Source organism: Phyllostomus discolor, chromosome 7 (assembly GCF_004126475.2).
Source record: "Phyllostomus discolor isolate MPI-MPIP mPhyDis1 chromosome 7, mPhyDis1.pri.v3, whole genome shotgun sequence".
NCBI lineage: Eukaryota > Metazoa > Chordata > Mammalia > Chiroptera > Phyllostomidae > Phyllostomus > Phyllostomus discolor.
In genome coordinates this window covers 38,760,250-38,787,969 of record NC_040909.2, presented here as the reverse complement: position 1 = coordinate 38,787,969, position 27,720 = coordinate 38,760,250, and the positions used below count along the sequence as shown (strand labels likewise).

General features: G+C 38.2%; 1 protein-coding gene across 9 annotated transcripts in view; it reads right to left on the bottom strand.

Annotated features, from left to right (window-relative positions):
- TMCC1 (transmembrane and coiled-coil domain family 1) overlaps window positions 1–27,720 on the bottom strand; it is a 194,901-nt gene that overhangs the window by 19,816 nt on the left and 147,365 nt on the right. For 7 of the 9 annotated variants that reach the window (XM_028517818.2, XM_028517819.2, XM_036030764.1 and 4 more), the window contains one exon: window positions 1,165–2,099. In XM_028517818.2, the coding sequence (XP_028373619.1) occupies window positions 1,165–2,099 (935 nt within the window). Of the gene's footprint in view, window positions 1–1,164; window positions 2,100–20,624; window positions 21,104–27,720 lie in introns of those variants that run through there. The other 2 variants (XM_028517820.2, XM_028517824.2) reach the window with 2 other exon arrangements.

Sequence of the window (27,720 nt, the reverse complement as noted above, 5' to 3'; positions counted from 1 at the left end):
TTTTTTTTTTTTTTTTTAATTTATTTATTTATTTATTTTTAGAGAGGGAAGGGAGGGAGAGAGAGAGAGAGAGAGAGAGAGAGAGAGAGAGGGAGAGACACATCAATGTGCGGTTGCTGGAGGTTCTGGCCTGCAACCCAGGAATGTACCCTGGCTGGGAATCGAACCTGGGACACTTTGGTTCCCAGCCCACACTCAATCCACTGAGCTACGCCAGCCAGGGCTCAGAACTCACATCTTTCAAAACCTAACCTAACCTGTGGCTCCCATAAAATTAGCCCTTAATCTGTGTATCAGTGAGGTGGTCTGTCTCTGGTTGACAAAGTTTGGATCTGAATAAGTACTCCATGGGGGATATTATTTCTATTTGCATGTGATAAAAACAAGGGGAAAAGACATACATTTGGAGATCAACTAAAAGTGGTCTAATATGAATATGGAATATTTACGTGGAGTATACTATTTAGTATTATATGGAGTATAATATGAAAGAAAAAAGATATTAGCTTCTACCTTTAGCACAGATTGTAACTCAATGCATTTAGTTCTCTGGGAATTCTCTAACTTTGTAGAACCATTTTACATGTTTTAGTACACTCCCATTCAAATGCTTGCCAATTCATACTAGAGGTAATAGACAGCTTGTCTAGATTTACTTCTAGTCTACTCTTTCTACACCAACTGCCTAGATAAATGTGCTTAAGGCCAAATATCTGCAGGGTTCATTACATTTTGGCCGGGTTTTATCTATGATTTATACAGACTTCAGAGGGTTATAACAGACCTTTTGAATTCAATGTAGTACAGCTATAGACTGTAATGACTTGTGATTCTGTGATAATGAATGAATGAATGAACGAATGGCCTCAGAAAGCTTGGACTTCACCTGAAAGTCTTAAACTGGAATGGAAGACTGGAGAGGTACAATAACTACCACTCCTTGACTACAAAGCTTCCTCAGTGTGTAATCTTGGGAGTCCCTCATTTTGCTGTGCCTGTCGTTTGCACTCAATGATAGGAATGCGTGCAGTCATCAGATGACATCTAAGTGCTCTGGACATTCCAGTGAAAGGCACTCTATGAAGATCTTTAAAAGTCACCACCCATATCCAAAGGAAAGGGAACCCCAAACATAATTTAGGATTTAAATTCCATATAACTTACCTATATCGCTCTTCCTGTAAGGCCTGCATTATTAATGAATAGTCCCTCTGATAATGTTCCTTGAGGGTTTCAAAGGATTCCTCTAGTCTGGCCTGGGTTTCCCGGATCTCCTGGATCTCATGTAGTAGTGCATCAAATCCTGAGCTCTGCATGTCCAGGGTATTTGTTTTGGAGCTAGATGCTCCTACAGCGATGCCTCCAGTGGTGCTGTTGGCTCCCACTGAGCCTGAAGTGGCACTAGAACAATCTTCCTCACTACCATATTTTGGGCTTGACTGAAAGTTTGAAATCACTCCTAAAGCCTTCCCCCCATCATCCACTTGCCCTTCTTCTAAAGAGTCCTTCAGGTTAGGGATGTTGTCTGCACTGCCAAATTTATTCCGAATTAGTGAGGCAATCTCTCTGGGCTTTGAGACCACGGCTCCTGCTGCTGAATGGGTTGCCTGGGAGAAGCTGGAAAGTCCACCTTTGACACTATCTACCACACCTTCACTGAAGCCAGTCACCTTTGCCCCCACATCCTTCAAACCCTGATGCATGTCCCTAAAGACATCCTTTGGCTGCCGGGGAATCCCATTCTGTTCCACTTCTCGGAGCTTCCTGTGGTAGTGCTCAAGCTTCTTTTGCAACTGGAGAATGGTTTGGGCAGATTTCTGGTTCTTTTTCTCAAAGACCTGCTTGATGCGGGCAGCCTGCTGCTTATCTGCGCTGTTGGCAAGCTTCAAGTACTCAGCAACGTTGTCATCCCGGGCTGTTTGTGCAATCTTAATCTGTTCTGTGAGCTTCAAGATCTTCTGCTGCAGGTGAGCAATAGCAGCCTTTGTACGCTGAGGGTCTGGTGTTCCATCCACAGAGTCTGTGTGGATGCTGCCATCGGTGCTGGAGGCCACTGCACTGGAAGTCTGGGCGAGGCTGCTTACTTCCAACCGCTCGATCTAGCATAAAAGCAAAAGGTGGATGGATGTTAAAAGGAGCCCACAAGGAATACTGCTTCTCTAGAACCAATGGGCCAATCAAGTATACTTTGCTTTAAGCAAAACAGATGTATGAAACAAGATTCGCACAAGATGTAAACTGGGGTATTTTTCTTTTGGTAGAGAATTTAGTACAGCATATCTTGAAAAAACAGCCCCTCTAGTGGGTTTAAAGCATAAATTAATTTATATTCTTCATATATACTTTTGTTTATAAACATTTATATGTAAAACAAGGTTCTCTGCATTACAATTTAATTATATAAAAATAATTTTAGTATTCAGACATCACTGTAATTCCAACCCATGTTCTCAGATCATGGTCATTTGAAAATGTTGGTGAGAACAGGTATTTTACTGGCTAGATATGAAAATCCAAATTTTTATCACAGTAATTTTTTTGTCCCAACCATGTCAAGGGTGATAGAATTTGTTTCTATTCTAAAAGGGACACATTAATAGCTGGAGACAAGTGCATGTGGGAAAGAGAAGGTACTGATGGAAATGGCAAAGACAAATGTGGTATATACTCTTGAGAGTTAAAATCCCCAAACACAAGTAACTGTGATAAACTTGGGCAACATTATGTGAACATTAGGGACAATAAAGGTCAGTAAGTAAACAAGTCAATGACTAAGTTCAGGACTTTTGGAGGCCAAATATTGTCAGTTCTATCCAGGAAACATTTACTGTTAGGGAAGGGACTCTAAAACATACATGCGATGATTACTCTTTCACCCGGACGAGCAACCATTAGAAAGAGTTGAAGACATGCTGCTCAGATCTGAAAACTTAAACTATCACACTTCAAAAGCTGTTAGCCAAAGCAGGGGACAGGTTAGTTTTAACTCAGGAGAAATCCTTCCACAAGTTGCAACTGGGTGTGGCCTGTGGTGGTGAATTAAGAGTAGGACTTATGCAAAAAGGCTTCAGGCACTGTTTTCTAGTGAGCAGTAACAGAAATAAATAATAAAATCACCACCCCAGGGTCATTAAAATGCCCAGTAAGCATGTCGAAATACAATTTTACCATCTTGGAGATTTAAGAGCACACCCTTTTCCTTGCTTCCCATCCCTAATCTATCAGCAGCAGCACTTCGGTAGAAAGAACTATATATAGGTTAGCCTCATCTTAAAAAAAGTTGACATTTTTGTGACGACAGTAATATACTAATTCTGAAATATTCACGAAATACTAATAAATACTAAAAGAGAATGCCAGTCTAGACAGGCATTCTCTTTTTTTCATCTGGGTTGTACCTCCTTAGCTTGCCGTCTGAACAGAATTATGCTGATCTCTAACTCTAAAACACATTTAGTTCATCACTAGATTCAATATATTACTTTTTATGGGAATAAAAACAACATTATTTTCTTTTTAGATGAACACGTAAGAGATATTATGCCTTTAAATAAAGTCAACAGGTAATTTAAAACTGAAATGAATAATATAATGACATCATATTCCACTAATAAAAAAATAGTTAGGGGCTAGCACAATAACTGTTTTGCATCACTCCCTCCATCTGCCCCATTCATTTAGGTACATGCTAAGAAGCAGTAGAAGGACCGGAAACAGCCACCAGAAGGGAGGATGAGTCCAAGTCCCACATAATAAGGTTGCCAAGAGTTTAAGCAGTAGCTCCTGGAAGCCTCCTCTCTTCAGTGCCTTAGGTTCACTCACTTAGGTTGTACAGGGTTCCCACTATGTGATTTTCTTTCTAAATGGGCTTTCATACCCCAAAACTACTGTATATAATATGACCCTGACTGTGTAGTTAATGATTGATAGTTCAAAATCTACCATAATATAAAATCTACCATCATGTAAAAAATGAGACCATACCATAATAAAAAGTAAGGCAAATATGACTTACTATTAGATCCGACACTACCAGGTTATGTATGGTCTCGTTTTCTTAGGTTGTTATTCATTTGAACATTGACTTATGTACAATCTTTTATCTGAAGAAATACAGATATGGAAAATCAAGTTTAACTATTACTCTGGGAGATTAAAAATTGACTATCCTGGTGAAAAGATGGCTTTTAGACTAGAATCAAGATTTTAATACATCTCTGGAATTGAAAACAAACAAACAAACAAAAAACAACAAAACTTGATTTCCAGTTAAGATGGAGGCACAGATAAACACAACTCGCTTCCTTGTACAACCACATCAAAATTACAACTAAACCACAGAAAATGAACAACCATCATTCAGAATTGTCAGAAACTGAACTGAATGAAAGTCCTACAACTATGGAATTCAAGGAGAAACCACATCAAGAATGGTAGAAGGGGGTGGAGACATGGAACAGGTTGGCCCCACACATACGTGTGCCAGATAAAAATCAGGAGGGATATATCAGGACTGAGGAATTCCAGCCTCACAGCAGCCCCTCTAGCTCAAGATTCCAGTGCCAGGAAGATAAGTTTTCAAAACTTCTGGCTGTAAAACCAGTGGGGACTGAGGCTGTGGAAGACAGGAACTGCTGGAACCCCAAGCAGTTTCTCTTAAATGAGCCATGTACGGAATTACTCAGACTCATTCCATTTGAGATTCAGTGCTGGGCAACAGATAGAAAGGCATGAGACATATGGAGAGGAACTGAATTGTCCAGCATCAGGATGAGAACAGGGGCAGCTTTCTCTCAGACAGAAGTGCTGGCAGAGGCCACTGTTCCTTTGCTTAGCCCTTCCCCCACAAAGCCAGCAGGCAGGTACCAGATATGACACTCCATCAAACTGGCTCACACTGTTTGCTCCATCTGGTGATTCCCTGAGGCCTTGCCCCACCCAACTTTCAGGCCCACCGTGCTGTTTCCAGTGGCTTTTCCATATGAATGGCTTGTCTTGGCCAATGCTTCAGATTTTTCTAAATTCTCTCAAACAAGCAGTTTCTGGCTTTGGTGAGCCCTGAACCTCTCATTAAGTTGCCCCAGGCCAGGCACTAGCAGTAGTTGACAGTGGGTCACAGTGAAACCTCTCCTGGGCACCTCCAAGCCCAGCACAGGTAGCAGCCATCTGCAGATTGCTTTGTAGCTAATGCTGTGTGACCCCAGATAACACAAGTTGAATGACCTTGGATGTGCCAACAGCAATCAAGACTCAACCACAAGAAGAGTGTATACACAGCATACACAGTGGATGCACCTTGAGTACCCAGCTTGGGTACTAAGGGAGGCTGTGCCACTGAACCCTACAGGACACCTACTACATTAGGTTACTCTTTCAAGCCTGGGAGACATAGTATCTCTACCTGATACATAAAAACAAACACAGAGAGTTTGGGAAAATGAGGAGACAAAGAAATATGGCCCAAAGGAAAGAGCAGAACAAAACCCCAGGTAAAAAACTAAACAAAATGGAGATAAACAATCTATTGGATGCAGAGTTCAAAATACTGGTTATAAGAATGCTCAAGAGACTTAGTGAGGACCTCAGCTGCATAAAAAAAGACCCCATCAGAAATGAAGGATATACTAATTAAAATAAAGAACAATTTAGGGAAACAACAGTAGAGTGGATGAAGAATCAAATCAATGATATGGAACATAAGGCAAAAAACAACTGATGAGAACAACAACAACAACAACAAAAGACCCCCCTTCCCCCCCAAAATGAGGATAATGTAAGCAGCCTTTGGGGCAGCTTTAAATATACCAACATTAGCATCATACAGATGCCAGAAAGAGAAGAGAAAAAGCAAGAAATTGGAAATCTATTTGAAAAAGCAATGAAAGAAAACTTCCCTAACTTGGTGAAGGAAATAGGCATATACCATATTTTTCAGACTATAAGATACACCCCCCCCAAGGGAGGAATAATAGTTGTCAATGCTGCTGTTGAGTTCTGTTTACATTTACACTGGTGAAATATTATGTTATTAAATATTTTATCACATTTTTTGCTTCAAAATTTTTTTTCTATTTTCCTCCTCTAAAACCTAGGTGCATCTTATGGTCCAAAAAATACAGGTAAGTCCAGGAAGCACAGAGTCCCAAACAAGATGGATGCAAAGAGGCCCACTCCAAGATACATCATAAATAAAATGCCAAAGTGTTGAAGATAAAGAGAATCTTAAAAGCAGCAAGAGAAAAGCAGTTACCTACAAGAGGGCCCCCAGAAGACTGTCAGCTGATTTCTGAAACAAACAAACAAACAAACAAACAACAACTTTGCAGGTTAGAAGGGATTTGCAAGAAATATTCAAAGTGATGAAAAACAAGGACCTACAAACCAAGACTGACTATCCAGAAAGCTATCATTTAGAATTGAAGGATAAAGAGCTTCCCAGACAAGAAAACACTAAAGGAGCTCATCATCACCAAACCAGTATTATATGAAATGTAAAAGGGCTTTCTTTAAGAAGATAAAAGACATGAACAATAAAAAGGCAAGTACATATCTATCAATAACTGGATCTAAAAAACCAAATAAACATGCAGAACAGAAACAGAACAGAATCACAGATACAGAAAACATTTTGATGGCTGCCACATGGGAGGGAGTATCGGGGGATGGGTGAAAAAGGTGATGAGATCAAGAAGTACTAACTGGCAGTCACAGAATTGTCATGGGGATGCAAAGTACAGCACAGAAAATCAGAGCAGCCAAAGAACATATATGCAGGACCCACAGACATGGACAGTGGTGTGAGAACTGCCTGAGGGAGTTGAGGCTGCTGAGTGGAGGGGGACAAAAGGGGAAGATTTGGGACAACCGTAATAGCATAAACAATAAAATATAAAGAAAATAAAAAGAAAAGGAAAAAAAACAACAAACTTTCAATGTAATTATTTACAAATGACCAGTTTAGATGTGAGTTTATTTTGCTACAAAATAACTGGACAAATAAACCAGCCTGTCTTAACCTGACTTCTCTCCTACCTGGGCTGTATCCTTCCAGTGCATGGTCACCTTGCATGAACACAGCTGACAGAACCCATTGTCCTCAGCTTCCACAGAAAAGTGACCCAGAACTTCAGAAGGAGGATAGTTTAACACCTGAAACCATGAGTCACTGGATTACTCAGTAACTACTCCCACTTTTGGCAGGCACTATTCTCAAAAAGAAAGGAGAGAAGAACAGAAGAAATTTCGAGAAGGGAGTAGAGGGAGGAGAGAAGAGGAGAGGGGGAGAGCAGTGGAGGAGGAAAGAGGAAGATACAATGAACTATATATAGCATTATAGGCCAGCTGTGAACAAATCACTTAGAGGTACAAATACTCAGCAACAGAAGGGCATGGCTTAGCTATGAGTTATGAGTAAAGCAACTGAAAAGTGGTTCTTTCTACCAACAGCCTGTGCTAGCATATTAGGTTATCCATATTGTGGAGGCTAAAAAAATAGTATTTCTCCCACCTTCTAAGTTTTTTTTAGCTGGACTTAATAATCAAACTAACAGACAGATTAAAAGGAGAAAAACTCCAAGATTTATTATTACCTATATCGGGGTGTCATAATAAGGAGACCTGAAACACATTGGGTAGTAGAGACTTATATGTCATAAGGACAAAGGACAAAAGGGGACAGAGGTCTGGGATTTTGAAGGGGAGACAGGCAAGTCACAGGTAGCTGAGAAAGAGTAAAATACATAGGGCAAATAAGTTCCTGCAAGGCAACCCAGAAACAACAGGACAAAGGGAGATATAGCTAACAAGCTCCTGCTTGGATCCTTCCTACCTACCAAACTTAACTCAGACAGGCTAAGGTGAAAATCTTTAAGGTCAATATGCTAAGACTCCCTTCCCAAAGCAGGGTTTTCCATTTGAATTCCCATAAGCAGGAAAGGGGGCGGAGGGTCAAAGGTTCTTTCTGAGCCTTTTGTTTCTTAATAACCATCTTCAAATCAATATCTCAAAAGGCCCATTTGGGGTGGTAAAACTTCGGTCCCGTTCAATATATAACACAAAATTAGGTTCTTACCTCACTCCAAACAACTAAATTGCAAATGTGAAAAGCAAAATTTAAACCTTTTAGAAGGCAGTATTGGAAAACAGGGAAGGATTTTCTTAAACATACACAAAAAGGCAAGGGTCAAAAAAAAAAAACCAAGAATATTGAATCTGGCTATATTTAGCACAGTAGTGAAGCATGGATTCTGGCATAAAATGGTTGGGTCCCAATCTAGCTTTATTACTTACCAGCCATGTGACCTCAGGCAAGTTACTTAATATCTGTATTCATTTCACCAACTGTACAATGAGGATAATACTAACGCCCACTTCAGAAGACTGCTGTGAGTACCAAATGAGTCAATAAACGTAACAATGCTCACAACAGTATCTGGTAGAGTAGGTTGTTACTACTGTCTATTATTTTTTGTACCACATAAGTTGTTCTTTTAAATATTCAAATATTAAAAGATTCCAAAATATACTTCCTTCCAAGATACTTCACATTTCGGGCACAAACAAGGGATACATATGTCGAGAGTCTGAACAAAAGGAATAATGTAATTCAATATTACAGTAAAATAATAACCTTTCTGAACAGCCAGCTGGGTCTTGTGGCTAGGCAGCTGGCTAGGTAATCTTCCAGTTCTCACAACCCCCAAAAGCAGACATTTTTGTCACTAGTTTACAAATGAACTGACTGCTGAGGTACCTCCTACCACCTTAGCACAAGGCAGTTTGATGACAGTTGAAGCAGCATCACCCAGTCGATACGGCTGCTCTGATCATAACCATCAGTGCAGCAGCAAGTTGAAGACACTTATGGCTGAGGCTAGAATTAATTTGTATAGAAAAAACCCAGGATCATAAAGCTGTCAGTTAAATATATTTTGATTACTTATAGGCTAGGCAAAGTGCTACAAAGCCAGGGATACGGTCAAAGCCATGATTCATGTCTAACTAACTGCTGCTGTAACAAGCAGACTATATTGCTTTGTTTGTACTTTCTCTCTTATTATTCTTAATAAGAAGTGAATTCTCATTAAGAATTCATTTGCCAGGCTTCAATTATCTATTAACTGACCTGAATTAATTGATCAGAAAGCAGCCCAGGAGAACATTTAAACAGAAAAAGAGATACCTCAAAACAAATTAATCAGGGGCAGAATAGAGCCATCTAGGGCAGAGTATTAGGTAAGCTTTATAATGGCTTACAGTTTTCATTTGCAAACACTAAAAATCTATTGACGTTCTCTAAGTGAATGAAAGTGTCAGAACATGGCAGCACCCGACTTTGAGAACAATCATGTATAAAGGTAATATGGTGGAAAAAGACAAGCAAAAGGACCTAGGTTCACACCTGCCTTTGTATCTATCACCTTACTAGCTGTGTGTTGTTGGACCACCTACTTGTTCCCGTTGAGCCTAAATTTTCTCATCTACACAATGGAGTTAACATTGTCTCATGAAATTATCTGAAAAAAGTGTTAAATGTGTGTTAAATCAGATGCCTGACAAACATGGTAAAATTCAAGAAGTTACCCTTTAAAAAAATTCTTTACCTAGTTCATTACTCAAAATCCAAATATGTAACTAGAAAAGATTCAGAAATACATGACTTGACATTACTATCTTCAAAAGATGACAGCCCCTACTTAGTGTGATGAAGTTATCTTATGTATGCTTTACAGAGTACTGGCTCTTTCAGGAAATTTCATATTCTGCACACTAAATTTAATCCACAACATTTCTGAGAAAATAAAGGAGACATTTTAAAGTAAGAGAAGGGGCTTTGCAATTAATCTGAAAACAAACAGGAGCTTGACTATTTTGGTTTTTCTGAAAGTGGATCTTTTCCAGGGCCAATTTCATAGAACGGGCTATGCAGTGGCCTTGTGTAAACTGATGCTGCAGACCCCGTTCCATTGTTCTGCTACAGATTTTATCTCAGAGATATTCTGACCATGTTTTTGAACCAACTGGAACTTGTGTTTCAATTCAAGTGCACTTAGTGGGGGGAATCTTCTTCTAATCAATAATAAACCCCAAGATGCTCTTTGGTTGGTCTTGTGAGCTCCCCCTCTCCCTGCACCCCCACCCCAAGGCAGACTGTGTTGAGGAAGTAAAACAGAGGAGAGTGCTGCCTTAGGAATCAGACAGCTCTGGGTTTGAATTCTGTGATATCATCTCCTTGACGCTTGCCTTTGCCAACTCCCCCGCACTTCATCCCTGGCGAAGAAAAGAAGCCCCACAATCTATGACCATTTTGTGCACAAAGTATATCTTCATCATGACAGTATTTTTTACCTACCCCACTGTCTCACTGTGGAAATGACATGCCCTTCCCTTCTCACTCTGTTGATCAGTTCTTTCATGTGCAATTCTGACCAACATTTAGTTTGTTGTGCTGTGGAACAGAGAGATCTCAAGTTGGGGACGCAGAATAAAAATGGACTAAGTTCCACAGCCAGCGAGCTTATTCTCTTAGCATTCCATTTTTTTTATGCTAGAGCTAAAATTAAGATTCAGCTTACAGTCTAAAAAACAGGGCTTTTCAGTTGCCACAAATTTTTTTTTCTCACTTGATAAATAATTCTTGTACAGATCGTAGTGTTTCCTAGGAATCATTTTTTTTTTCCACAGAACTTCAGTACACAGAACAATACTAGGTTCTATGGAGATGTGTCTGAACCACCACAAAGCAGAACAGTGGAGCCAAGTAAACAGGGTTCCTGGAAACCAGATTATCTCTGCTTTCATCTATTTTATATGAGGATGCTGGAAAAACTTTGCTTAGAAAAGTAAAAGTTTTATTGTAATTTAAAAATTTTTGAAAAATCATTGATATAAAAATAATACTCATGATAATAATCCTGGTCACTTCTGAATTTGGAACTGCAATCTAGTTTCTCTCAAACCACTTAAGGCCCTGTTCTCTTTTCTACCATCAGCACTTTCCAGGACTATCTTCATAAAGAACAAAGTTTTAAAATCATTTCATGGGTGTATTGCGTATGTAATAATGAGCAGAGGACAAGCTTGCTGAAATGTGAATTCTGGTGGGGTTCTGCTCACCAGCTTTGTAGTTAAAGATCTTACATATGCTACAGCAAAAAAAAAAAAAAAAGGAAAGAAAAAGAAAAGAAAAAAACCCCACACTGAACTCTATCATGGATCATGTGGGAATAATGAAAACCTTCAATTTAAATCCATATGTGCTAAGGGTCACAACTGTAATTTGGTTCTTCTGATGTGGCATACAGTTTGGAACCTCCAGGTTTTTGCCCGTACGGTTTTCTCAGCAAGTTCAGGGCATGTTCTCCTTCCCTTTTCTGGCTAACTACTACTCATCCTTCAAGACCCAGTGCTCAGGTGTAACCTCTTCTAGGAAGTCTGCCCTGACAACCTCTCTCCCCAGCTCTTCCTTTAAATTCACACATATCTACATATACATCTCTATCACTGCCCTTATCACATTATGTTGAAATGATTATTTTGTTGTCTTGTCTCCACTGACAGTTCCTGAGGGCAGGGATCATGTCACATTCATCTTTGGACCACAAGAAGCTAACACAAGGCCTTGTACAAAGAAGACAACCAGTGAATGTATATTTAATATAAATGCTCACCAGCATCTCCTTAACACGATCCTTTTAGATCCCACATGCCGTGCAGCAACTGAGCAATGTTACCATGAATGGAACAAATGCCAGAAGTTTTGTAAGAAAAATAGCTTCCAGTAGATAATACTCATCCCTCCAAGGCTGCTGACTGAGTTGAGTATCAGTTTAGATCATCAACATCGTATCTGGCCCACCCTGCTCCAACCCAATGCCAAATGCATATCCATTATGGGGTCTAGGGTCGCTGCTCAGAATTGCTTTGTCACTGGATGACTGATTTCCTGGTTTACGTGAAAAACATCACTGAGGATTACCACTGGCAGATGTACTTCAGGCTTGATGTTTAAACTTAATGGATCCACATGAGCCTGGCCAGATGATTTTTTGTTCTTTTAACAAAAGTTTACACAATGCTTCCTATGGACATGGCTTACCATAAGCATTAATTAAAGCTGGATTACATTAAGCTTAAGCATTTCACTGATGAGAATTTAAAAATACAATAAAATCCATGTGCAGATAAGCCAATTTATAAAACTACCACCAATGGGCTCCCTTTTACAAGTTAACTTGCTACCAACACTTCTTATGACACATCTCATTAAAATGAAAGATTTCTTTAAAAAAATTGATCTGAGAAAGAGAGAAAAAAACATCAATTTGTTATTCCACTTATCTATGCATCATTCATTGGTTGATTCTTATGTGTCTTGACAGATGATGGAACCTGCAACCTTGACATATTGGGACATTGCACTAACCAACTGACCAACTGAGCTACCTGGCCAGGGCAAGACAAAAGGTTTCTAAGACTCAGTTAATACTATTTATTTCAAGCAATTTTGATAATATGAAATCCTAAAGCAATGAAAGATTTTGGAATGCTCCGTGGGGGTCTGTAATAATCTGGCTCTCCCAAAATGGCTTGTTAGGTAGCTTATGAAGAGTAGAGGCTCTAAGAAGGGGCTGTCTGAAGTATATATCCTTAATCTCATTTTAGGACGCAATCAATCCTTTCTTTTAAAATGGTCTTAAATATCACTTATTTGCTAACAACTTCCAAATGTATACCTCCAACCAATATTGCCCTTAATTCTAAACTCATATATCCCATTATCAACTCAGTATCTCTGGATGTCTAACAGCCACTTCAAATTTATTATGTACAAAACAGAGTTCCTGATTTCTCCCAAACCTGCTGCTTGTGCAGTCTTTCCCGTCTCAGCTAATGGCTATTTCACTGATGCTCATGCTCAGATCCAAAGCCCTGGAGTAAAAAAAAAAAAAAAATCAAAAAGCCTTTGACTCCTCTTTCTTTCACACATCCCATCCAGTTAACAACAATAATAATTCATAGCTGCTACTACATGTAAGTATAGCACTATGTGCCAGACAATGTTCTAAACCCTTTGTATGTTTACTAAACTGTTTCATTTTTACAATGGTACTACAAGATGGGTATTATTATTATCTCTATTTTGTAGCTAAAAAAACTGAAGCATTAAGAATTTAAGTTTTCTAAGGTACGTAAAGAAGTGGCAAAGACAACATTTTAACCCAGTCTGGCTACAGAACCTGCACTTTTACCTCCTATGTACACTATATTGCCTCAACAAATGTTTTGGGCTCTACTTGAAGAGAAGCAGAATCTGACCACCTCCCACAGAATCTCCACTGCTGCCACCCTGGTCTAAGCCATCGTCAGCTCTTGCCTAGACTACTGCAATAGTCTCTAACTATTAATGCAGTAATGTTTTGTAATCAATTACCTTCAGAGTAGCCAGAGTAGCCCTTTTAAAAATAAGTCAGGTCATGCCCTGGCTGGTGTAGCTCAGTTGGCTGGAGCACTGTCCTGTAACCTAAAGGCTGAGGGTTCGATTCCTAGTCAGGGTGCATACCTACATTGTGGGTTCGATTCCCAGTCTGGGCTCATATGGGAGGCAACCAATCTATGCTTCTTTTTCACATCACTCTCTTTGCCATCCCTCCTCCCCACCCCCATTCCTCTCTCTCTCTAAAAGCAGTGAAAAAAAAAAATGCCTTTGGGTAGAGGATTAAAAAAAAATTCACAACAGTCTTTTACACCTAAAACTTTATAGTGGCTCCCTATCTAAGTCAGAGTTTTATAATCCAAAATCCTTACTACGACTTAAATGACCATGATCTGGCACCTGCATCACATCCATTACCTCTCTGACTATATCTACTACTAATCCCTACAATAGAATGTGCCAGACACGCACACACTTCAAAGCTTTTTACTTAGTGTTCTGTGTGTGGAATGCTCTTGCCCAGACAACACTGGCATAAGTCATCATTTCCTTTAAGTCTTTGCTTCAATGCCTCCTTAGCAGCAAGGACTTCTCTGACACTTTATTTAAAACTGCAATTTCTATTTCCATTATGAATTTCCCATTTTTCTTCCTGCCTTTATTTTTTTACATAGAACCTTTAACTTCTGACATATTCTTATGTCTATCACCAAAAACTAGATTGTAATAAGATCCATGAAAATATTGATGTGTGCTTTGTCTAACACCTAAAAATTTTGTTTCTCTAACACCTAAAATTGTGTTCAAATATTTGTTCAATGAATAAAAGTATTTCCTATTCAGTTATCTATTCAGAGGATATTTTGGGTTCTGGCTATTTGTAAATCTTTTTCATTACAATCTAAAGAGTTTGTTTAGTGTATTACCAAGAGGTCTTAACAAGGTTATTTATAACTTTGTGTTATACCGGGATCTTATTAAATCAAGAGACTGATTTCTAACAATCCTTAAAATATCTTACCTTCATACGTTAAAAATATTTGGCTCAAAAATCAGATAGTTCTTAAGTTTAAAAAGCTTAGAGTTGGTTTATACTTTAAGTTGTTTGTACACATCATGCTAATACAATTTGTACCCCATCTTGTTTTATTTAAAATGTGAGTTAAACGCCCAACATTAATACCTTCCAAAGAGAACTATTTGATTATTTCTAGGGTTGTCTTATTAGGCTTACTCCTCAGGTGGACAGGTTTTCAGGCTACAAAAACTCAAGGATCAATCTAATTTATATGTAAATTTGATGATGATGATGATAATGATAATGATTGTGATGGCCCTAACAAAAGTAGTAGTAAATGAGTGTTTACTATGTACCTGGTACTACTGTAAGAGCTTTCCTTGTATTTTCTTGGTTAACTCTCAAAACAACTTTAGGAAATATATACTACTATAATTGTCATTTTACAGCTGAGAAAATTGGTTCAGGAGAAGTTAAGGAACTTGCCCAAGGTCAAACAACCAGTACGCAGTAGGACCAGGACTTAAACCCATAGGATTTGGCTTCACAGTGCTTGCTCTTAAATATGTCACTACAACCACCACTTGGAGCAACAGAAAAAGGAGACATTGATGATTTATACAAAGTTAGACTCTGGGAAGCTACTACAAGAAATTAAGCATTGGGTGATTTACGTCTTTTAAAAAAAAATTCTCCAGCGTCAGTGAGAGCCTGAGTGAATGCAGATAGACTGTTCAGAATGAGTAATATATGTATCATGAAGTGAGGTACCATAGGAGCTATGAAAGTGGCAGTAGTGTGGAACTGTCCAAAAGCGGCTTATATACTGAAAAGTACAGGCAAAAAGTAACTTAACATTTCCAGGATCTTTAAAAACTCATGACTCTTCAGTATTAAGAGAAAGAGTATACACAGCAGGTATACACACCAACTTTATAAGTGTATCTGCTTTTTTCTATTGTAAAAAGAAGCAGCAATGTTCTCAAAATTGCAGATTCTAAAAAAGCTAGTATCTGGGAATATCACTTGCATAAGACTTTATATTTTTAAAATGAACTTGATCTATTGAGAAGGGTTTATCAAAAGTATAATAATGATCTGTCCCTCTGTTTAAGTAAACTTATCTTAAAAAAATTGCTCTGGCTGGTGTGGCTCAGTGGATTGAGTGCTGGCTTGCAAACCAAAGGGTCACCGGTTCAATTCCCAATCAGGGCACACGCCTGGGTTGCAGATTCAGCCCCCAGTTGGAGGTGTGTAAGAGGCAACCACACATTGATGTTTCTCTCCCTCTCTTTCTCTCTCTCTTTCCCTCTCTCTAGAAAGAAATAAAATCTTTAAAAAAAATAATTTTTATTTAGTTGTGCACAGCCAATTAATGTTAGAATTATAGCCATTCTTTTGCAATTATAATGTATAAATTTGTTTAGATTTTTGTAATTCAAGATCCATAATGCAAAGTATAATATATAAACCAATTTTCTCAAACAGAATGTAAAGGATATAATCTAGTTTATACTTTCAAGTGACAACAAGACAGCTTGTGACTAAAAAAAGGACTAAATTAAGCACATCTATGAATTAGCATAAACATGTGACTGGTTTGGATTTCAGATGATACTCCAACTGTTTCTCGTTCTTATTTTTTTTTAATTTTGAGAATGTTGATTAAAACTGGGGAAAGAGAAAAAAGGAAGGGCTTAGGATAGAAGAAGTAATAGGAGAGAGCCTAGGGTGGGGTTGCTTTGGCTCACTGGAAAGTCAAGAGAAAAGGGGACTTAGAGACAGGTTAGGGGGGTAAGCCCAAGAGGAGCTGCTCTAACCCACTGCTCCCCCAGTTGTAAATCTTAGAGTTCAGGAGATGCCTGAGAGGGAAGAAAGGCATGGGCCTGCTCCTGAGAGGTAGAGTGCTGTTTCTTGGGTTTTTAAATGTAGGTATCGCCCTGGCTGGCGTAGCTCAGGGGATTGAGTGCGGGCTGCGAACCAAAGCATCACAGGTTTGATTCCCACTCAGGGCACATGCCTGGGTTGCAGGCCACAGCCCCCAGCAACCACATATTGATGTTTCTCTCTCTCTTTCTCCCTCCATTCCCTCTCTAAAAATAAATAAATAACAATGTTTTAAAAAATCTTAAAAAATAATTAAAAAAATAAGTGTATGTATCTATAACTCCTGAAAGGGGTAAAAAATCACTGAAATTCAGGCTCTAAAGAATGGGAATCAATGCCTATCAATATTAGCTGAGATAAGGAAATTCAACTACTCAAAGACTTCTGGAGCCCTGGCTGCTGTGGCTCAGTGGATTGAGCACAGGCCTGTGAACCAAAGGGCTGCCAGTTCAATTCCCAGTCAGGGCACATGCCTGGGTTGCTGTCCAGGTTCCCAGCAGAGGGTGCGCGAGAGGCAACCACACACTGATGTTTCTGTCCCTCTATCCTTCCCTTCCCTTCTCTCTAAAAACAAACAAATAAACAAAATCTTTAAAAAAGACTTCTGGAAAGGTATTCAAAAAGGCAAATAGCTCTGTAAAGAAATTACTTAACTGAGAAAGAATCAACCTTCATAACTTGTTTCTGCATTTCTATACCCTACTAGGGTATAGGGGGAGGCTCCACTAAGGGTAGTACTATTCTATCAGGGAACACTAGGAAATACAAGAGGCATTCCTCCTGCAATGTACAGTCTTAGCCAGCCTTAATAATTATCTAGTCTTAAATGCCAATAGTGACCTTACTGAAAAACTACTGCATGGGTTCTGGAATTGTTCCAGAAAACTGGAAAAGAGGAGACACAGAGAGTAAGACCCACTATGGATGCTGGTTCTTCCTGTCTTGACCAATTTTTTCACGTGATGAGCAATAGAAAGATTTCAGTTTTCTGATAAATGAGAAATAAAGGTAGAAAAGTAATCTAGTTCAGGGACTTTGCATATGAAAGGAAGAACACTTCTACTATGTATCTAGGTGGCTACAGTGTAAAAATGTAGGACAGTCTAGAGAAAATTGGGAGCAGAAGGGGGAAGGAATATCACAGTAATATATGATATTAAAGAAGCAGGTTGTAGAAAAGATGGAGGCTTCTATAATTCATTGTGCAACTATCTTCTCTTTTGCATATATAAAGCACTGAATTAAGGTAGAATCCCTGTTTTTAAAACATATGAACTAGTTAGTAAGACATGGAAAGGATCAACTGAAATACGGGTCCAATTAAGTAAACGATATGTTAGACAGCAATGCAAAGTACTTTTTGAACACAGAAAGAAGCCATATATTCAGAAGAAGGGAAAAGGAACAGAGAAGGCTTCTTGAAGCAGGTGAAAAAAATGAAGTGAACTTTGAAGGAAGACTTTTTTTTTTAATAAAAAGAGAAGGTTGATAGCCTACTATGAGGTAAGGCCTGAAAGAGGAAATGCAGTAACATCTTCAAGGTAACTGAACGGTTCCTGAGAGTGTAAAAGTATGACATAGGAGAGGGCTTTGCTGGGAGATGAGCTCTGAAGGTAGGCCTGAAGTACTGGTTTTGGATTTTATTCCAAGGATACCACTGAAGGCTTCCCAATGGTAAAAGCACTATTATCTGCTTTGGAATCTAGATTTATAGATCCAAACGGCTACTTGACTATATCAAAATCTATATGTCCAAACGAAACACTGTGATCCTCTAACCCTGGTCCTCTTAAAGTGTTCTATATCCCAGGAAGAGGATCACTATCCATTAGGTTAAATATGCCAAAGCCAAACCAAACTGAAGCCCACAAACCACTCTTTTTTCTTCCTTTCCCTTTTAAAAAGATTTTATTTATTTATTTTTAGAGAGAAGGGGAGGGAGGGAGAAAGAGAGGGAGAGAAACACCAAATGCAAGACAGAAACATCAATCAACTGCCTCTCACACGTGCCCTGACCAGGGACTGAATCTGCAACCCAGGCATGTGCCCTGACCAGGACTCAAACCAGAGACCCATCACTTTGTGGGATGATGCCCAATCAACTTAGCCACACTAGTCAAGGCACAGGAACCATTCTTGACACATGCCTTCTATCTTTATCAAATCCAACACCAAGTTCTATCTATTTTACTTTGAAAATTCCCATCGAATTATAATATTCTTCATCTACCTCTAATGATCTCTACTGCTACCACCTTAGGACAAACTGTTTTCTCTCTTCTGGATCACTCACTCTGATCTATCTGCATTCACTAAGACTCTCAGTTACACTAGAGAATTTTTTTAAACAAAGCAATCCTAAAACACCCAACGCTTAAATTCTTTTAGTAGCTTCCTACAACTCTTAAAATATAGCAAGAATAAGAATTTGAACAGGGCTTACATGATTAGACTCTGGATCTCTCTCTAGCTCCATCTTAGAGCATGCTTCCCCTATTCTGGTTACACGGGCTTTTTTCAGCCCATCCTGCTCATCCTATTCTTACCACAGGGTCTCTGCATGTGCAGAAGTGCCTACTTGTCCTTTCTTCAACTCTCAGGCAGGCATTTCACTATACGCTGTGGCATATACTGATGAACAAAAGAAAGCCTCTGCTTTCATGAGGCTTAAGGCTGAGTGAGAGAAAAGTAGGAGACAGAAAAACCAGTAATCAAATCTCATAAATTGTTGAAAAAGTGCTATGAAGAAGAACAAAGTGATATGAGAAAAGGAATAAAGTAAGGAGAGAAACCTACGTTAGATTGGGAGGTCATGGAAGAATTCTTTAAATAGGGGTATTTGAACTGAGCTTTCAAAGTTAGAAAAGGAAGTTGTTAGTAAATCAGGTGTTAAATGAAGAAAAAAGTATTGTAACAATGTTACATGAGTCAAGAGAAAAAAGAATTTGGAATTTTATCATAAGCAAGATGAAAATACACGGTTAACATGGCAATTCAATAAAAGATCAAAGAAAAAGATTTGTCTGTTCACTGTTTCTGAGAATTCGCTTGGTGAAAGGTTGAGACTGAGTTACCAAAAATACTTAAGAAAGAAGCAGAAGGATGCTGAGACAGGAAAAGGTCAGTAATCAGGAAGAGGACCACCTGCCCAGTAACCTAATGGGAGTATATGGACAGTTGTATTTACAAGGCTTACATAACGAATGAGTCAGCAAAAAGTCAGGGCACAGGATCTCCTGTGTGCCCATTTTCAACACCTAGGACAATGGCTCTCTCTACTGAGAAGAGGGGCCCAAGAACAAGATCTGAGGTAGGCTAATAAAAGTTACCGTACCTCCCAGCGATACTTGCCTAAGTTCTTATGAGGAAAGGTAAAAACCTTCATGCTTAGAAAAACATAAGAAACAGGATCAAACTTAAAGGAGGTTAGAACAAATTGATTCTGGTAAAATTTCACAGATCTAATGTTAAGCATTTCTTTAACTTGTAATAAAATGTCTATTAAAGATTACAAAATCAAGACTCCAAAAGGTATTAAAAGCAAAAGCTAGATTTTAAAGAGAAAAGGTCTTTATCTTTTTTAGGGGTCCATAAATATGTCAGGGCTACTTTTTACAATTATCTTGACTCTAACAGTAACAGAAAAAGGCTTCATAATGATAGAACTGGGTCTTGTAAACAAAAAATGTACAAAATAAAACATAAAAGAGATTAAATGACAGTACAGGAAAAGAGATACAGCATTAACAACCATTTGATACTGAATTGCAATGACAATGATTCCAAAACAAACAGCCACCGGTGCACAGCTATGAAAACAGCAGACTCCTCATCCTGCCTTCCTCTACCCTCACACTTGTGTTCTCAGCCTCTTACTGTCCAAATGGCAACAACTGAGTAAGAGCCAAAAGCTTTTATTTTTTCTTCTCCACTTCAGGTCATAGGAAAGAGCCAGGGGGGAAAAAAGGATGTAATTATGACTGTTCAAAGAAGGGAAAGCATATCTGTTAGAAAGCATTCTTTGCTCTGTAAATTCTTGGGTTCTGCCTGTTCATGGATATTTGAGAAAACTTGATAATATCTCTGAAGGTCACAACTGAATGACGAGAAATGTTTTCCTTTCTGGTTCTGTTGGCCATTCCTTTCAATCAAATATGAATCTGCAAAATGTTTTAGTTATCACCAAGACACAATTCTACATAGCTGATACAGAAAAGTAAAACAAACAAGCAACAAAAACAAGAAAAAACAAAACCGAAAACACAAGCGACATGTTTATCTTACCAAAACCCCCAGTCAGGCAGTATGCTGATTTTGCTTGCCACAAAGCTCATCCTTCCTTTGTGCACTGTCAGAGCAAGCTTGGATCGTGAAAACAAATCACAATCTCTTTTGGCTATAAGCTCTTTCCATTTGTCCCAGCTTCCAAACGGCAGAGGAGCTGTGGCATAGTCTGTCACTGCTGCACATATTGGTTTCCGAGAATAACGCTGTAAATGAGGACAGCTACCACTGGGAATGCATTCCCCCACAAAAGAGCCAGCCGGAATGAAGCTTCTAGCAGATCCCTGGCCTCTCACCTTCACAGCCTCAGAGAAAGGCTTTTCACAGAACAAGCAGGTACAGCCGCACCACATCAACATCCCGCATAGCCAATCCTCCGCAGTGCTCACATCAGCCCACACACAGTTCTGGTTGTGTCTCCTGCACCAAACTCTTAGAGCTTTCTACATCTGGGAGCCTGGGAGGACTCAGTGCTGAATAAACAGAAAGCTTCTGCCAAACAAGCATCCGTGTGTGTAGGGGGTGGGGGGGCTGGGGGCGGTGTATAGTTTGTTATAGCTGCTAATGCAAATGAAGTTTGACTCTGAGCATGGAGATCACAGACAGTATCTGCCTCTCTTCTGAAGCTGTGAGCATCTTTTATAAAAGACAAAAGCACCAAAGTGGTTCAATTTAAAGCTACAGGACATTAATTCAACATTCATATTTGTCCTCTCATTTAAAATATGATAAGATTTAGAGAACAGCTTAAAAGTAAAAATGTTCTAAATAAAGTAACACCGATAGCTAGGTTCAATAAATACAAATAAAAAACAATCTACCCATATTTTGATAAAGGACTAAAAGATGGTCAGAATGGATTTCTTCCATGCTTTTCTAATGTTTCTTCTGTCCTTTTTCACATTAGGTTCCCAAATAATTTAAATGAACACTGAGTAAGAAAAAGGAAATTGAGCCTGACACCCTAGTCTTACCATAAAGAGGAAAACAAATGCTTCTGAATGGAAAGGCTTTGGAGTTCTGTGGAGTTTAAGCAACAGATTAAAACACCACGATTGTAAGCCCAGACTCAGTCCCTGTATGATTATATGCTGTTTATTGAATAATATGATACTACATGAAAAACCCGACTATCTTAAAGATACTACTCCTGCCCTGAAAATGTCACTTGGGGATTTAGACAAGCTATCGGATCTGAGCTTTATTTCTTCATTTGTAAAAGTAGTTTTGGGGAATGCACATAGGGAGATTTTACATGCTTATAAAATATAGTATAGCATGTACAGTGTCTAATATATAGTAACATTTTTCTCTGGTTAATATGCAGAAAAGAATTATACATGAAGACAGTTTGACAAAATACAGTCCTTTCTGTGAGCCTAAAGCTGTGATAATTTCTGTTCTAGTTAGGCATGGGACTGGGAGCTCAGGCCATCACTGTACTGAAAGGTCAAAGAAAGTCTTTCCAAACAGCACTTTCCAGCTTCATATAGCATTCTTTCATTTAAATCAGATGAAACCCTCTGAATGGAATCCAAAGCACTCTGAATGCATTTGAAGAAAATTCTGAGTTGAAATCATGGTTCCAGGAATTCCTTTTCTGTCTCCCAAGGAACAGAACTCTGATCTTGACTCTCCAGACCAAATTAATAAAAATTTCTGACTTAATACAAATTTTTGTCTTTGCTTTTAACAGGGTAAATATTTGTTTCTATAAAAACAATGACAAAAAACCAATCCTGCACCACTGGCATCAATACTAGCTGAGGCTTGCTTATTTCTGTTTATTAGCATTTTAATATAACTTCTTTTAAAAGACAATCATGTTCATTGTAGAAAACTTTGAAAACATGAATGGGCATTAAAGAAAGCAAAAATTATTTGTAATCTTACTGCCCACAGAAAGCCAAACCAGAAACTATTATGAGGCTTTTTTTTTTTTATCCTCACCCAAGGACATTTCCTAGCCTTTAGGGTGAAAAAAGGGTGGGGGAAGAGGCAGGGAGGGGGACAGGGGAGAAACATGGATCAGCTGCTCTCTGGTAAGCGCCTTGACCAGGGCTCAAACCTGCAACAGGGGCATGTGCCCTGACCAGGAATCAAACTCTTGACCCTTTGGTCTACAGGACAATGCTCCAACCAATTGAGGTACACTGGCCAGGGCATAAGGCTCTTTTATCCTCTTTCCTTAAGACAGAGATCTTTGAGGCATATGCTGAGATCAAGTGCTGTAAGATCAAAACTGCCTTGACTGGATGAGCTACCATATGGAAGACAGCAGCCCTAAGAGCTGCCTGGGTTTCAAGCAGACCTTGTGAGAAGCTGTCTATTTGTGAGTCACGATTTTACCTTTTAAAAACTTTTCCTAAAATAGTTTTCAAAGTTCCACTGAGATACCAATGGACTTATGAGTTGCTGGAGAAGTGCCCCTCACTGGCTGCATAAACCTGGGCATATCTCTTCTTGGCTCCCAAAGTAAATCTCACATGAAAATAGAACTTTGATTTTGCTGACTTTCTGGTTCTCTTGAAAAATTTTCTCTTGCTGATTTTGTTTTTCCTTCTGGTTTATGCACAGTTGATAACTTACTCTTCATTGATGGCAGCAGTGATTGAGGGAATTTGATTTTTATGGCTGACCATTTATTTGATGGTCTCTGTTGAACAGTGATATTTATTTTCTGTTGGGTGAGAAACCAAAAGAGAACCACATTAAAGAACCATAGTTGATTTTTATATACAGAGTCAATGCCTATAAAGAAGCCCTTCCCAGGAAAGCTGACCTGATGCTTGATTTACCAGGTCCCTGGATTACAGGTGGTAAGGAAGGTCATTATTTTCTGATAAATCTTAGCAAATGTTAGAACCTTGAAGATGAGAATTAATTCACCCAAATTTATCTGCATTGCAGGGGAAATCTAGTGAGAGTTTCTTAGGCATGGTTTCCTAACCTTGAAATAGTAAATAAGAGGTGTTTAAAAGTTCAATCTAAAATTCTTTATGAAAACTTCCCCAAAGAAGTTAATCTTGTAATTTTACTAATAGCTCAAAACTGTATGGCTCTGGATTTGCAAAGAAAATTTAAGAATGCTTGTGTGATCAACTAACACTCTTACTGCATTTACATAAATAATCAGGTCAAATCTAATGAGACTAATCATTTTGTGATCAAGAGTAACCTTTGGAAATTACTTATGATCACTAGAAGGATAGAAGAGTTTCAGCAAAAATTGTAAAAAACTAAAATGGTAAAAAGATTTTAAATGTCTTTTAAAGGGAATACCCAGTGGTGTCTATTGGATTCTTTAGGGTTATAGGATTGTATAAAGGTCTGTCCCTTTGTCTTTGGCTAGGTTATTTTGAAGTCCTGTAGAGATGGAAATTACCCTGTGGATACTGTTGGTAATGCAATGCTAATAAATTTTGCCTGGTGGAAAATATAAATTTCCTTAAGTCCAATTCTCATTTAGACTAATTTTAACATCTTATTGGTTCCTAATAATTGGTTAATTAGTGAGTTTAAAAAAACCTTTGACACATGTTCATATTGCATGAGAGCCATACTTTTACCTATAAAAATAGTATTTGTATATTTACCTTTTGTTTCTTTAAGCATCTAACTAAAAAATAATTGTGTAGTTGGAGTTAGCCAGCTACAGCCTTCTGACTACTTTTAAAAAGCTTACAAAAGAGTGAAGAACTATTTTTACATTTTTAAAGATTTGTAAAGAACAAAAAACCCGAAGTCTATGTAAGAGAGAGTACATGTGGCCCTCAATGCCTAAAATATGATCTGGCCCTTTACAAAAAATGTTTGTCAATAGTTGCTTTAAACTTATAGCATCTCATTTGGCACAGATACCTTAATATGAATGATCAACCTAACAATATAGAAGAGACTAAGAATTAAGTCAGCATTTTAGCAGCAAAGTCAAGTTAGGATGAGACTGAGAAGACAGGCTCCTAATTATGGAGCTATCCAGAGATGTATCAGGGATATTTTATTTGATGACACAAAGGGATTCCTTAAAAAAAAATCTAAAAAATTTAACTGTTACTTTATAAAGAAACTGTTTAATACTATATTTTTTTTTTAGTATTTTTCCAACTTCTCAGCCTTGATTAAAGTTTACTGAATAAGCCCTTGGACAGAAATAAAACTGAACACAAGTTTCATTAGAATCTCATTTATGAAATAAACTTACATAGTGCTGAATAAATACAACATACTCTAGACAGTAACATAAAAAATGCCCTACAAAATTCAGAATTATGTCTGACATAAAGATTTCCCCCCTCAGTAACACAAACCTACAACAGCATCTTTATTGTATTCAATACTGTTGAGTTTGGGGATGTTGAAAGTTTCCCTAAGAAATAGATTTTTTTCTTCAATTCCCAGTCAGGGCACATGCCTGGGTTGCAGGCCAGGTCCCCAGTGGGGGCCATGTGAGAGGCAACCACACACTGATTCTCTCTCTTTCTCCCTCCCTTCCCCCTCTCTAAAAATAAATAAATAAAATCTTAAAAAAAAAAAAGCCTTTCTTAAAAAATAGATTTTTTCCTTCCAAAATTCCTGGGAAAGATGCCTTTTAAAAACCTGTTTATTAACATATATAAAAGCAGAGAAGATAATGAATCCTGCAGTTTTCATTTAGCTTAACTCATGGTCCACACTCCCCTCCCCGGCAATTATTTGCAAGCAAATCCCAGACAAAAGATGTTCTTTATAAAAACCAAGGCTAGTTCCAGAGTCTCTCCCATATTATTAAAGCCCATCTCAGCTGTCAGACTTCATGAATGCTACTTTATTTTTCAGATAAAATGCCTAATGTTCTCCTTTTCTTTACCCTTTACTATATCATATTCATAAAGGATCCACTGTGGAAGAATGTCCAAAGACCATCGATCTTGCTCTGTTTCTATAGACTGGCCATCTTGATGTTGATGCTTGATGACTAACTAGATAAATTTTTCCCAAAGTGGAAAAAGATGGGCAAAATAAAGTTGAATCAAGGTAAAAAAACAAAAAGAAGAAGTCTAATAAATCAATTACTATCTGTAGTCCTAGATGGCAAAGAACAGATTTGCAAGAAAGGCACTAAATTTAAAATGTGTGGCATCAGTTGGCTGCACATTCCTCGAGGAATTTCTTCTCCTGCCCTCCTCTACATGGCAACCAGTTCAGCTAAAAAGTCCCTAACTGCATTTACCTCCTACTGGGATTCAGTAAGAGGTAGGTTTTGTTTGATTTCAGCAGCTCTCTTTATGCATAAGCAAATCCCCATAAGTAGCCAAAGGGTACAGAAAAATGACAAAGCAAGGCTGAACTGGGAGTGTTTTGAAATCTTTTGAGATTAATATGGTCATAGGAACCTTTAAATAAGGCAAGTACTTTCTTTTATTGCTTAGAACCAATTAATTCAGAAAAGAGAGCAACAGATGCTTTTACTTGGTGCCAAAGCCAATAAAAGAATTATGAGGTTTTAGGAAGAGAGAATGTAGGCACTGACCTTCTTTAGAAACTTAGCTGATTACCTGTCCTGTATGTGAGACACTTAACAGAATAAGTACAATTAGCAACGGAAGTTGCTTGTTCAGGCTCTGCCTACCTCAAATGAATCATGTACCACAGTGTCATCTATCGCTCAAAGGGGCTGCAGGGAGCTCCTTTACGACTGTGAAGTACCATAAAGCCATGACAGGAACACTGCCCCCTTATTGAAATAAGGGCCAAGTAAACGCCAAGTACCGCCTGCAAAGTGACTGTGGAATCATATAAAATTGAGTCCATAAAATGAAATAGTATAATAAAATAATCTTTTACAATGCCATGAGATGGGAGTTTCGAATAGTGGTCTCCAATTTCAGGTCCACAAAAGGGTGAAGTTATTTTCAAGATTTCCAAAGGCCCAATGGAAGCTGTACATTCCCCATAATAAACGTGCATAGTACAGGCAGATCAAAATGACAAATATTTAATTTGTCTGGAATTATAACCATTGCAGGTAGTATCACTGTATTAGTGCTGTTCAGAAATGCTGACTGGCTCTTGGTCCCTAATTCTTTCGTTTTTTTTTTAAGGAAAAATAGTATTTGCTGTTTGTAAACAAACATTTTCAAAATAGCAGGCATATAAAGGGAAAAAAAGTCTTTGGTGGACCAGGTTGATACAAGTTTCATTTTCTAAATCAGATCACACCGTCAATGTTAAAAAAAAAACATTCAAATTTGAAAAGTATAAAGTAAATCATTATATTCCCATATTCCACGTCTAGAAAACTACCACCTGGGGGTAATATACAGTTAGTGCTATAGTGATTTGGAAAATGCTATTCACCACAGTGACTATGCCCAAGCCACACAGGCTATCTCCTGAAAGCCCTTACTCATCTACTTTACAACTCCCAAACCCCAGGTGAACAGCAGCCCACACTGGAGGCCCTCACGAAAAAAGTAAACACAATTTTCCACAGCCTGGGAAATATGAAAATTGATAAAATAAAGAAAAATGGCACCCACTGGGCTATTTTAAGTCCATGAGAGATGAACAAGAATTTATCTCAATGTATTCTTTTCAAAATATTACCAGCCTTGGATGGCTTTGGGGGTGGGAGACAGATACAAAGCTATTTTAATTGAAAATAACTTGGCTTCATTTTTATTTACTATTTAATTTCCTACTAAACTGCATAGAGCTCTAGCGGTTCCAAATATTCTCTAAGAATAGCCATGTGAACAATATAGAGATATAATCAAGAAAGCATAGAAAGCAAGTGGAGACTGATGCTATAGGCACTAACTGGCTAATCATGGAAACATACCTCCTTCTAAACTTAAGTTTGTTATCAAAAAACCACCAAATGGACAGTTTCTCATTCCTTTACCCTTTCTCTTGAGATATCATAATATTATATATAGTTTCACATCATTAAGCTTAAACAACAGGGCATATCATACTAGTAAAATGGGGTTGGAAGGCTATTAGTCTGCCGAGGAAATGGAATTGAGTCCTTGCTTTGCCACTCATAATTATGGGACTTGTGTGATTTATGAAACTTAAAATAAATCAAGGTTTAGTACCTAAGAAATAGAAC